Source organism: Dendronephthya gigantea, unplaced genomic scaffold (assembly GCF_004324835.1).
Source record: "Dendronephthya gigantea isolate DGI-Jeju-01 unplaced genomic scaffold, DenGig_1.0 000306F, whole genome shotgun sequence".
Classification (NCBI taxonomy): Eukaryota; Metazoa; Cnidaria; class Anthozoa; order Malacalcyonacea; family Nephtheidae; genus Dendronephthya; species Dendronephthya gigantea.
In genome coordinates, this window is record NW_021163316.1 from 50463 (window position 1) to 62734 (window position 12272).

Consider the following 12272-nt stretch of genomic DNA (forward strand, 5'->3'; position numbering starts at 1 on the left):
AAAAAGAGATTGGCAAACTCACAGTTGAAGATCATTTAAATAGCATTGCCCGCTATAAATTATTTTTTTAAATAAAATGTTAGCAATAAATATATATATTATATATAAATATATATATATATATATATATTATATATATATATATTATATATATACAGGTCAATTCAAAAAGGTTGACTTTTGCAGTTAGTATTTATGTACTTGGACATTGAGCGCGCAAAGAACTTCGGGAATTTTCATGCGAATTAATGAACCACATTATTTTGTTGCAATGCCGGCCCCATAAAGTCAAGATCTACGCTGGAGAGCAATCTTCTTAGCCGAAATATTAGATATTGAGTTAGAGCAAGTGAATATTTTTCTGCAAATATCACAGTCAACAATAAAACGTTACGTAAGAAAGTTCAGAGAATTGGGATATGTCAACACAGCTATCATTGGCTGGCCATACAATTGCATATGTGTGTACAATTGCATACAATTGTGTGTGTTGTAGCTACAGTGGTTGTTATTGATGCTGTAGCAGCTGTAATTGGCTGCTATACACGAGAGCTATCAGCTGAGCTAACTACCTCGCGAGGCAGTTACCTAAGCCCGTAAACTTCCGCACACGAGAGAAACTTGCTGAGCTAACAGCCTTGCGAGGTCTTTAGCTCAGCTAGTAGCTGTCGTGTGCGGCAGGCTTAATTTGCGTCACTGCAGGGTCGACGTTGTTGGATTATTTCGTACTTAGCTATCCGTCTCTTTCTCCAGCAATATATATGTGGCTTAGCTAGAATGACTGCTCAATGCTTATCAACGGGGGACAGTTCCACAGCGAAGTTTTCAAGCAAATACTGATTGGTATACTTTGACCTCTGTTCGTGTTTTTTTTTGTTCGATAGCTCGAATTTTACAATTAATCATACGTTGAACGAAAGCAATAACATTAAATAACTTCCCATGCAAAAAATTCGATTCCATTGTGTTTACGCACTCATGGGCTCCGTATAATACTCAGGTATTCAAATTATAATTACAAGGTGAATTTCTCCTTTTTTTGAATACACCCTGTATAGTAACTCTCCTAACGATAGCCTTACGTCGAAACTTCAAGAAATTTTCTTGTAAATCCTAGGCAGTTGCTGAACCTATTTCATGAAATGATATAGCCTGTATTAAACATTAGAAAGTTGAGAAGAAATACAGTACTAAACTTTTCCCATAAATAAATTAATATTTAAACAAGAATTGTTATTCCCTTTTTGTAGATAACTGTGGTGCACAACTTCCAAATGTGCTTATTCAGTATTTTTTCGATGATAAAGAACACGAAATGAAACACGTTATGCCCCACGGAAACTCAAAAACCAAGTCTTCGTACCGGCGGGTACTATCAAGCACCAGAAAGCGAATGAAACAGTCCATACTTGACAGGGGAAAGACAGCGAAACAAACCCTTGATGAAGTGTACTGTACATCTAGCTGGAGACGTTATAAAGGCCAGATCGATTGGCCAACTACCAAGAGGGCCCAGCGATTTATATTATGCGAGACACTCTGCAAAGAATATGCCCGATTCTAGTCCGTTGCTTGATCAAAGTAAGAAAAGCGAAGCCAAGGAAACTAGTCAACCTGCAAGTATAGATAGTATGTGGACGCTTCTGGAACGTGCAAAGAGGGAAGAACAGTCAAAAAAAGATGTGTTCATATACGCGAATGCTCAATTCACCCTAACCTGTTTGTAGTTCTTGCAAACGATCGACAACTTGATGAGGTTGCAAACTTCTGTACGCACCCAAGTGAACACAGTGTTATCGGAATTGATCCAACTTTTAATATATTTGAAAGAAATATTAGCCTTACGGTTACTACATACAGAAATCTGAAATTGGTCAACCACAAAACCGGTAAACAACCAGTGTTTGTTGGACCGTTGCTCATGCATCGGAAAAAGGACTGGAAAACCTATTCCAAATTTGCACACTCATTGGTTACTCTTAAACCAGAGTTAGATGCAGTCCTTGCATGCGGTACGGATGGTGAAAGAGCTTGTCAATGGTTTCAAACGAAATATGCGTTTTGCGGTATTCCTACGATGCTTTCTACATTTTAAAGCTAATATTGAGAGAGAGCTAATTTCGAGAGGAATTACAGGGAGTGCTAAGAAAGAATTCGTGTGCGAAATATTTGGAAAACAAGAAGGAGACATTAAATATTTCGGACTTGTTGATTGTGAATCAGAAGAAGAATTCGACGAAAAACTGCAACAGCTTCAACCGATTTGGGAAGAAAGGGAGATTGTAACTGAAAACAAAGAGAGGAAGCAAACAATGTTCGAGTGGTTTAAACGCAAAAAGGTACGAGACCAATTCTTACAAAACAACCGTTACATTACGCCAATAGCGTAGGCAGCGCAATATATCCAGGTAATTGTTACCCTTTCTAATATGAGCATTACTTAATATAGACACCTCTCTAATGTTCGTTACCAATTGTGGAATTGTTGTGGAATGAGTTATTAGTTCCTAGAGTTCCCATGCACATTTGCATTGATTTTCCTTTCTTCATTTCCTTTCTCGACCTGCTTGGATATTAACTGTTCATTCATTTTAATTGTCAGCGTATATATTAAATGCATACAGTAACCAAATACAGCGGACGCTTTTTAGGCACAGGATATCAAGGACTCGATGCTGAGACCGATCAGAACAGAAGCAGGGCTTGGTAACCCACCATCCGAATACACGAACAACGACCCAGAAGCTGCAAACTTCATCATAAAGCATGGGCTGCACTTCAACCCAAACAAACCCCACGAGTTTATTGAAAAGGTCAAAGATATTATCTTAACACAACAAAGAAATGAAGATCGTGCGGTATTTGGAAAAGGTCCGTATCGAGTACGAGAAGGTTTCACCCATTTGTCCGTTGATGACGTAGAAAGAAGCAGTTTAAGTCACGCTCAAATGGAAAAAAGATTGGCTGATTTCAACAAAGCAAAAATGGACAGCATGCACGGTTGACGTCGTCAGTCCAACCCCTCAAGACCAAGAGGTAATTTTAATTGTTTCTTATTAACCTTATTTTGTAAATATAATTACGCAATTCAGCTTGCAGCTGCAATGTAATATTCTAACCATCCATCCATCCATCCATCCATCCATCCATCCATCCATCCATCCATCCATCCATCCATCCATCCATCCATCCATCCATCCATCCATCCATCCATCCATCCATCCATCCATCCATCCATCCATCCATCCATCCATCCATCCATCCATCCATCCATCCATCCATCCATCCATCCATCCATCCATCCATCCATCCATCCATCCATCCATCCATCCATCCATCCATCCATCCATCCATCCATCCATCCATCCATCCATCCATCCATCCATCCATCCATCCATCCATCCATCCATCCATCCATCCATCCATCCATCCATCCATCCATCCATCCATCCATCCATCCATCCATCCATCCATCCATCCATCCATCCATCCATCCATCCATCCATCCATCCACCCATCCATCCATCCATCCATCCATCCATCCATCCATCCATCCATCCATCCATCCATCCATCCATCCATCCATCCATCCATCCATCCATCCATCCATCCATCCATCCATCCATCCATCCATCCATCCATCCATCCCTCCATCCATCCATCCATCCATCCATCCATCCATCCATCCATCCATCCATCCATCCATCCATCCATCCATCCATCCATCCATCCATCCATCCATCCATCCATCCATCCATCCATCCATCCATCCATCCATCCATCCATCCATCCATCCATCCATCCATCCATCCATCCATCCATCCATCCATCCATCCATCCATCCATCAATCCATCCATCCATCCATCCATCCATCCATCCATCCATCCATCCATCCATCCATCCATCCATCTATCTATCTATTTATCTACTTAATAATCTAGGACGAACCCACGTCGCGTCTAAGTGTCACAGCTAATGAAAGCGGGATAACTACAGTACCTCAACCGATACTTGAAGCGATGTTCGAAAGGGCCTCTAACTTGTTAGCGGCGCCGGGAAAAGTTTTTCCAAAGCCTGGTGCTGACGATGGGTCACTCGTAGTGGCAGGATTACCCAACAACATACATTGTGTAAATCCTGGCAAAGGTGGTTCTCTCTCCTGCGATCGCAGCTGCATAAATTATGCGACCAAAATTTGTGAACATACACTAGCTGTCGCACAGGTGAGAGGGACATTAAGCGAGCTGCTGACGTGGTTCAAGAGAAGAAAGAAGCGGCCTGCAATGATGGAGATGGTGGAACAGAGTGGCTCTAAAACTGCAGGAAGGAAGCCGTCACAAAGAAAGCGGGCACAAAATGCTATGGGTGTGATGGGGTTATTCAAAACCCCCCGACTCGTCGCCCGGATGATTTGATCATTGTTTGCCGCGATATGCGAGAGTACAGAGACAGGTTAACTGAACAACGACAAAGAGTAACACTGTTCAGAACGTGCATTTCCACCTTTACAAAGAATGCGTGGTAAGAAGATATCCAAACTTTCACGTAGGTCTCCTGAAAATTGATGGCTTTCAAATTAATCTCCTGCAACCAGAACACCTCCAGCGTTTAGCTACCAATTTTGGTTGGAATCTCTACCGTTAACGTTTCTACACGCATGAATGCGTTTATTTCAACGATCTAAATAACATAAAGTGGCTCTGATGCAAAAATAAGTGCAACACTTTTTCAGACTGACACATTCTCAGACTGAAACTATTTAGAAAGGGTTGTTTTCCATGCACTTATTCCGCATTTTTTATTTGCACGTATCAAAGTAAATAAATGAAAAGAACTTGATCGCACGTTTTAGTATGCATTTGCTATATGCATGTTTATTCATCATAAAGTTTCAAAACGCGTTAGTAGAAAGGAACCTTACAGAGTTTCCATCATGCAGGGCTGTCGCTAGAAGCTTAATTGAATGTTTACCGTGAGTGAAAACACTGAGCTGACGATGGGACTGTTTCAAATTTTATTCCGTAGTTGTAGTTCGTTCCTGTTGAATACTATTATTGTTGTTAATTTTGAAATTGGGGAAAATTTTATATCTAAAGACCTTGTATTGCCTTTAATGTGCTAAAACAACTTTGTATTACCTTTTATAAGCTATAGAATGTGACTTTATTGCTGAATGGGGTAATATATATATATAATTACATAATAAAGAGGATTTTATATGAACGTGTTTATCAAAAATAAAGATCTGTGATTGTAGTACAAAATGCACAATTCAAGCTAATGTTGATGTAAAAATTCCGGAAATTCTCATTCCGGGTTTTAAAGATTCCGGAGATTCTCATTCCGGGTTTTAAAGATTCCGGAGATTCTCGTTCCGGGTTTTAAAGATTCCGGAGATTCTCATTCCGGGTTTTAAAGATTCCGGAGATTCTCATTCAGGGTTTTAAAGATTCCGGAGATTCTCATTCCCCGTTCCCCGTTCCTTGATTCCCCGTTCCTGGTTTTAAAGATAGCCGTGACGAATCTCGTATTGGTAGCGGGAGCCGTAGTCAAATCTAAAGCTCTATTTATGGTCTGGATGAACTTGCCAGAAATTGTGCTCATTATCGCAGTCACTTTGTCCTGTTATGTTTGTGATACAAAAAGAGTACTTTTAAAAGTCGCGTTGTTCACACTTGTGTCACAGATCATCGCGCGCTTTGTTCGTAGCAAACCTGAGTATTCCATTACTCATAGTCACAATGATTTCTCGAGACCTCATGTTATCAGACATATGGTCGCCTGTGTATCACGTGTTTCCCAACAGAGATTCGCAGCCTTCGAACGAGCGTTTGTGTCTTTGTCGACCGTATTGGAATGATCCTAGGACCGTTCATCTTCGAGATGGTTTTTCAAAGTGTAATTCTATGAAACTGTAATCATTACTGCAATAACATCGGCATTATTCATAGCAGCTGTCTTGCTACCGTGGAAAAGCTTGTGACATTTAAAGAAAGTTTTTATTAGTGATACTTACTATATAAAATGTGCTAATTTTAATTAAAACTTTTATGCCAGTGTCAAATGTTGGATATAGGCCTTTCCCGATTGTGCCAGTGAATAAGTAATTAGCTTAATAGTCCAGATTTTATTTAATAATTAGTGCGCAATTAGCAGTATGGATCATGTATAAGCCTAAAAGTTGCTTCCCGTTACCCAAAAAAGCAAAAGTTGTTCCAGGTAGCTGGAAAACAGAACAGTTATTCAAATTTTAAAAAGTTGCTTAGAAGTTGCCCAGCACAATCGGGACAGGCCTAGTGGTATAACAACCGCACCATTCCGCATGCCTCTCCTCCAACCTCATTTATAGCATCTCATGTAACAAATGTGGTTTACTATATATCGGTGAAACTGGAAGATCTCTAAGGGTAAGGTTTGGTGAACACCGTAGGTCGGTCAACAACCACGATAACACCAAGCCTGTTGCCAGACACTTTACCTCTGGTAATCATTGTGTCACGGACATGAAATTTAGAGTCCTCTGTCCCAATTCCGGTACTAACTATAGCCGTAAACGACAAGAAATGTGACTCATTCACAGTCTTGGCACTCTCCATCCCTCTGGCATAAATGAAAGATTCATTTAAGCTACTTCGCCCAGAGTAATATGACTCCCATTTCTTTGTTTATATCAAAGGTGGTTGTAATACGTTTTCGTTGCTGATCAGGCTTCCCTCATTGCGGGCTATTGTTAGCTCACAATCAGGCGTCTCCTTGGCAATGTAATGTATTCCAATTTGTTTTGATTTTTTGTTTTCTATTGGCCCATTTTTATCATGTGTTTTGCCCCCATGGCCCCATACAAAACATGTATTCTCCCCTATTTATTTTCATATTAACTCTCCTGACGAAGGCCCTCAGGTCGAAACGCCGAGAAGTGTTTTGTCTATTTTAGGCAGTTATTATACCACATTTGATGCTAAGTTGTTTGAAGACGCTGCCCCCTGGTTATATTGGCTTTTATGCCAGTTTTCAACTAGCGACATTTTTTAGCGGGTAGTCGAAATATCTGCATATATTTCCTTTTGAATCCCGGTCATTCAAGTTCAACGAATTTGTTTATGCAGGCAAAGTGACGAGACAGTATTTGATACTGCAAACTGCAAAGCTTCATCAGTGCAATGCCAATGATCATTGAATGTGATGAAAATCACTGTGATTTCCGATAAATGCATTGTAGCTGCAATTATTGGCAGGGTGTTTCATCGAGATATCCAAATGCGATCTTCGAATTCTTGAGACTAGGCTTCACTGGTCAAGCGTGTGTCTTTATTCATATCATGATCATAACAATTGTGGTCAGTACACGCGTATATGCGAAGTGACGGCAACAATATAACTTTATCTTCCACGCTAACCAAACGAATGAAAATGGAGCGACTGTGGACGAAATTTAAACAGTTTTTACCAACTATGCCGCTTTCTACAGCCCAAAGTTCATCTGAGCAAAACGTGGAAAGTGTAGACGACAAAGTCAAATACCAACTCATTTCGCATGCCGACGAGGAAGCCACAGACTTGAACGACGAACTTTTCACATCTCGCCTAATCGATGAGATTCTTGATGATATAGGATTGAGACTTGATCATTGGAAAGTGTTTGTATTGCTTTGTCTCGTAGATATTACATGTGGCCTGGGGACGACCATATTATCCGCCATACTTCCTAGTTTGAAATCAGACTGGAATATCTCTGCAATTACAGCTGGGGCTTTAACACTGTCAATACCTGTAGGAATGACTCTAGGAACAATGGTTTGGGGTTTGATGTCGGACATATACGGTAGAAAGCGTTCAATAGTTACCAGTGCGACGTTCATACTTGTTTCCGCATTGGTGAGCGCGTTTTCAACAAACTATTACTGGCTTTGGATAAGCCTTTTCTTTGTCGGCTTCGGAGCGACTATTTCATTTCAAACATATGTTATCATCGCTGAAATATTTCCTCCAAGATACCGTTCTATGTATTCAGTATTAACAGTCGTGTTCTACAATTTAGGATATCTACTTTCGGCTGTTGTTTCAATGGAGCTTTCGGTGATCGGTTATCATTGGGCTCTGGCTACCGTGTGTTTTCCGAGCGCAATTGTCCTTATCGGTAGTATTGTATTTCTCCCAGAATCACCACATTTTTATCTTGCAGCAGGAGACGAGCAGAAAGCTTTGAACATTCTTCATGATTTGGCGCCTGAAATGGATTTCAGCAACACAATACTTCGGAAACACGGTCCTGAGATACAGAGGGCAGATTTTACACAGCTATTTCGATCAGGTTATTGGAAAATCACAATATGTGCTTGTATCGTGACGTGTATCACCTACCTTTCACATGGTTATTTCATCTACACCGCGTCTGACGTGGCGGGCAGTTCATCCTCTGGTTTAAAAAACGAGGAATTATTAATCCGTCATAGGTATACCATTATGGTCTGGATGACCTTGCCAGGTATTGGGCTCATTATCGCAGCCGCTTTGTGTTGTAAAGTTTTTGATGCGAGAATAGTACTTTTATAATTACGTTGTTGACACTTGTGTCACAGATCATCGCTTTGTTCGTCGCAAACCTGAGTATTCCATTACTCATAGTCACAATGATTTCTCGAGACCTCATGTTATCAGACATTGCACTCCTAACCACGTGTGTATCCCGTGTTTATCCAACAGAGATTCGCAGCCTTGGAACGAGCGCTTGTGTCTTTGCCGGCCGCATTGGATTGATCTTTGGACCGTTCATCTTCGAGACATGGTTTTCCAAAGACCATTTCTATGGAACTGTATTCACTACTGTGATATTATCGGTATTATTTATGGCAGTTGTGTTGATGCCTTCGAAAAGCTTGTGACATTTAAAGACAGTTTTCACGAGTGATAATTAGCTACTATATATTTATTAATTATTAACTTTCATTCGTCTTCAAGTGGCGGAATTTTTTAGCGGGTATATAGTCGAAATATTGTGTTGTAAAATTTTTGATTCATTGGAGCGTTCACGTGGAGGTTCATTGTTTCGTTGAGCTCTATAAGATCATGTTTGGGCTTTGTGACATTGACAAATTTTAACATCTGGGGCCGGTTGCATGAAAGCCAGAAAGCGCTATCCACCGGATAGTGGTTTTTTTAATCGCTTAAATTTCGCCCCTTGTTTGCTATAACTTTGAATAAATCTTAGTGTTCCTAAATCAAGCATCCTCTTTAATAATTGCAGCTCCCAAATATGAAATTTTATCGCTTTTTGAGCATTTTTAGAACGCCCCCTGGGGCCGGTTGCAGAAAGCCGGATAGCGCTATCCACCGGATAGTGTTTTTTTTAAATCCCACGTTGTTTGATATAACTTTGATTAAATCTTAGTATTCCCAAGTCGAGGTTCCTCTATAATATAATTGTTAGTCCAAAGCCGAAATTTTATAGCTTTTCGAGCATGTTAAGAACGGTTGAAAAAATCACTATCCGGTGGATAGCGCTACCCGTCTTTCATACAACCGGTCCCAGGGGCCGGTTGTATGAAAGCCTGATAGCGCTATCCACCGGATGGTGGTTTTTTCAATCGCTTTAAATTCGCCCCTTGTTTGCTATAACTTTGAATAAATCTTAGTATTCCTAAATCAAGGATCCTTTTTAATAATTGCACGTCCTAAAGATGACATTTTATCGCTTTTCGAGCATTTTTAGAACGGTTAAAAAAATCACTATCCGGTGCCGGGATAGCGCTATCCGGCTGTCATACAACTGGCCTCTGGATATTGTGGTTGAATCTCGTACTTGATCTAACCATAACTTTAAGTTAAGACCTAAACATGCACGTATAAATTACTTTAAGTTCTCGTTTTTTAACCGCTATATCTTGGACTGGAACACTTTACCAGCGAAGTTTTGGAAGCTACTTCATTGTCTAGTTTTAAGGATAAACTAATGCTGTTTCTTTTTCAAAATCTGTATTCAGTATTAACTTTATTATTTTTCTTGCTGACTTTAGTTTAGTTTCCAGGAGAGCAGTTTATAAATAGGAATTTAGTTTCCTCCTACTGCTATCCCCCCTATTACTATTTCTTTGTTAATAGATATTGGGAAAGATTTATTAAATAATTAAATCATCTGCATATATTCTCTTTTGAATCAAGGTCAGTCAAGTTGAACGAATTAATTTATGCAGGCAAAATTATATGTTCGCCAGAGCGGGTGAGGGTGATTGGGAAGAAATTTAAAAATATTCTGTAAATCGTAAAGACAAGAATTTATCCGGCCCAAGATTAGGTTAGGACTATGATTAGATTGGGATTGGGATTAGGGTAACTGTAATGATGCAGCATAAATTAAATATATGCATAATTTAGCTTTGGCATCCGTTTCCTGTGGCTGAAAAATATGCCTAGAAAACGATTTTCATCAGCATGTCGTAGAACCGAAATATTTTTGTATATCTTACAATTTTCAAACATGCTGAATCCAAAGACTTCCGGCGCAATAAACCCGCAGTATTTTTGAAAAATCCGTGTATATTCTCACTCCTTCGAGAATGTTTTAACAATATTCCGCGAATTGGGCCGTAATTATGGTGATGTTTTGGGCCGTATTTATACTGATGCTTTGGGCCGTAATTATGGTGATGCTTTGGGCCGTGATTAAAGTGATGCTTCGTGCTGTAATTTTGGTGATGTTTTGCGCCATAATTATGGTGATGTTTTGGGCCGTAATTATAGTGATGCTTTGGGCCGTAATTATGGTGATGCTTTGGGCCGGGATTAAGGTGATGCTTTGTGCCGTAATTATGGTGATGCTTTGGGCTGTGATTAAGGTGATGCTTTGGGTCGTGATTACGGTGATGAGTTGGGCCGTAATTATGGTGATGCTTTGGGCCGTAATTATGGTGATGCTTTGGGCCGTGATTAAGGTGATGCTTTGGGTCGTGATTACGGTGATGATTTGGGCCGTAATTATGGTGATGCTTTGGGCCGTAGCTAATTATGGTGATTTTTCAGTTGGGCCTTAATTATGGTGATGTTTCAGTTGGGCCGTAATTATGGTGATGTTTTGGGCCGTAATTATACTGATGCTTTGGGCCGTAATTATGGTGATGCTTTGGGCCGTGATTAAGGTGATGCTTTGTGCTGTAATTATGGTGATGTTTTGGGCCGTAATTATGGTGATGTTTTGGGCCGTAATTATAGTGATGCTTTGGGCCGTGATTAAGGTGATGCTTTGGGCCGTGATTAAGGTGATGCTTTGTGCCGTAATTATGGTGATGCTTTGGGCTGTGATTAAGGTGATGCTTTGGGTCGTGATTACGGTGATGATTTGGGCCGTAATTATGGTGATGCTTTGGGCCGTGATTATGGTGATGATTTGAGCCGTAATTACGGTGATGATTTGGCCGTAATTATGGTGATGCTTTGAGCCGTGATTAAGGTGATGCTTTGGGTCGTGATTACGGTGATGATTTGGGCCGTAATTAAGGTGATGATTTGTGCTGTAATTATGGTGATGTTTCAGTTGGGCCGTAATTATGGTGATGCTTTGGGCCGTAATTATGGCGATGCTCTGGACCGTAATTATGGTGATGCTTTGGGCCGTGAATATGGTGATGCTTTCGATCGCAAATCCTATGTTGCTTTGTGATTGTGTTTTCATGAGAATGTTAGCTGCGATGCCTCTTCAACTTGGGAAGTATTAATATTCGGTAGGAGCGAAGAATTCAAATTTAAACTTGAATTTAAAATGGCGGTTGATCACCGTTAAATTGGTCGGTAGATTGACCCTGGACAATAGCGACAACATGGCGGGTAGATCGGTGTGTTCGCTTGTGGGATTTTTATCCCTGTTTTGTATATTTTTCTTTGCTTCTGGTTCGAAACAAATAATTGAGTACTTCAACACTACATGGAGAGTCGATATTTCTTCAAGCAATGTACTAGTGAAACGTGCTGAGCCTATTTTATTTCAGCATATAAATGTTTATCGGAGGCGTATAATTTCCACAAAGCCGAATTTGTCTTTCGCTATCGTTAGAAATACAAAGCGAGGAATAACTATTTTGGCTTTACCATCAAAATCATTTGAAATAGATTTAACAATCTACATGGATATTTCGCCAAATTCTGGTCCAGTCAACGAGCGTGATACACGAAGGACTTGTGCTGCGAATAAACAACAACGTCAACGGCGCCATTTGCAAATTGCCCATTTGAATGTGAGATCTATCAAGAATAGAGAACATCATATTCTTGTAAAAGATCT

General features: G+C 40.1%; 1 protein-coding gene across 1 annotated transcript; it reads left to right on the forward strand.

Moving 5' to 3' along the window:
• Nucleotides 1-7240: 7240 nt before the first annotated feature.
• Nucleotides 7241-11654, forward strand: LOC114541727 (putative transporter svop-1). The gene is made up of 4 exons (XM_028561531.1): nt 7241-8486; nt 10834-10920; nt 11302-11411; nt 11529-11654. Exons 1-4 carry the CDS (start codon nt 7355-7357, stop codon nt 11652-11654), a joined length of 1455 nt encoding a protein of 484 aa, XP_028417332.1. The 5' UTR covers nt 7241-7354.
• The last annotated feature ends 618 nt before the right edge of the window (nt 11655-12272 follow it).

What these genes read in the sequence shown, in the direction of transcription:
- LOC114541727 (XM_028561531.1), top strand. Translation starts at nt 7,355, where the DNA reads ATGCGAAGTGACGGCAACAATATAACTTTATCTTCCACGCTAACCAAA. An exon ending in GGTCTGGATGACCTTGCCAG is followed by an intron (nt 8,487 to 10,833) that starts GTATTGGGCTCA and finishes GCTGTGATTAAG; the next exon opens with GTGATGCTTTGGGTCGTGAT. An exon ending in ATTACGGTGATGATTTGGCC is followed by an intron (nt 11,412 to 11,528) that starts GTAATTATGGTG and finishes GTGATGTTTCAG; the next exon opens with TTGGGCCGTAATTATGGTGA.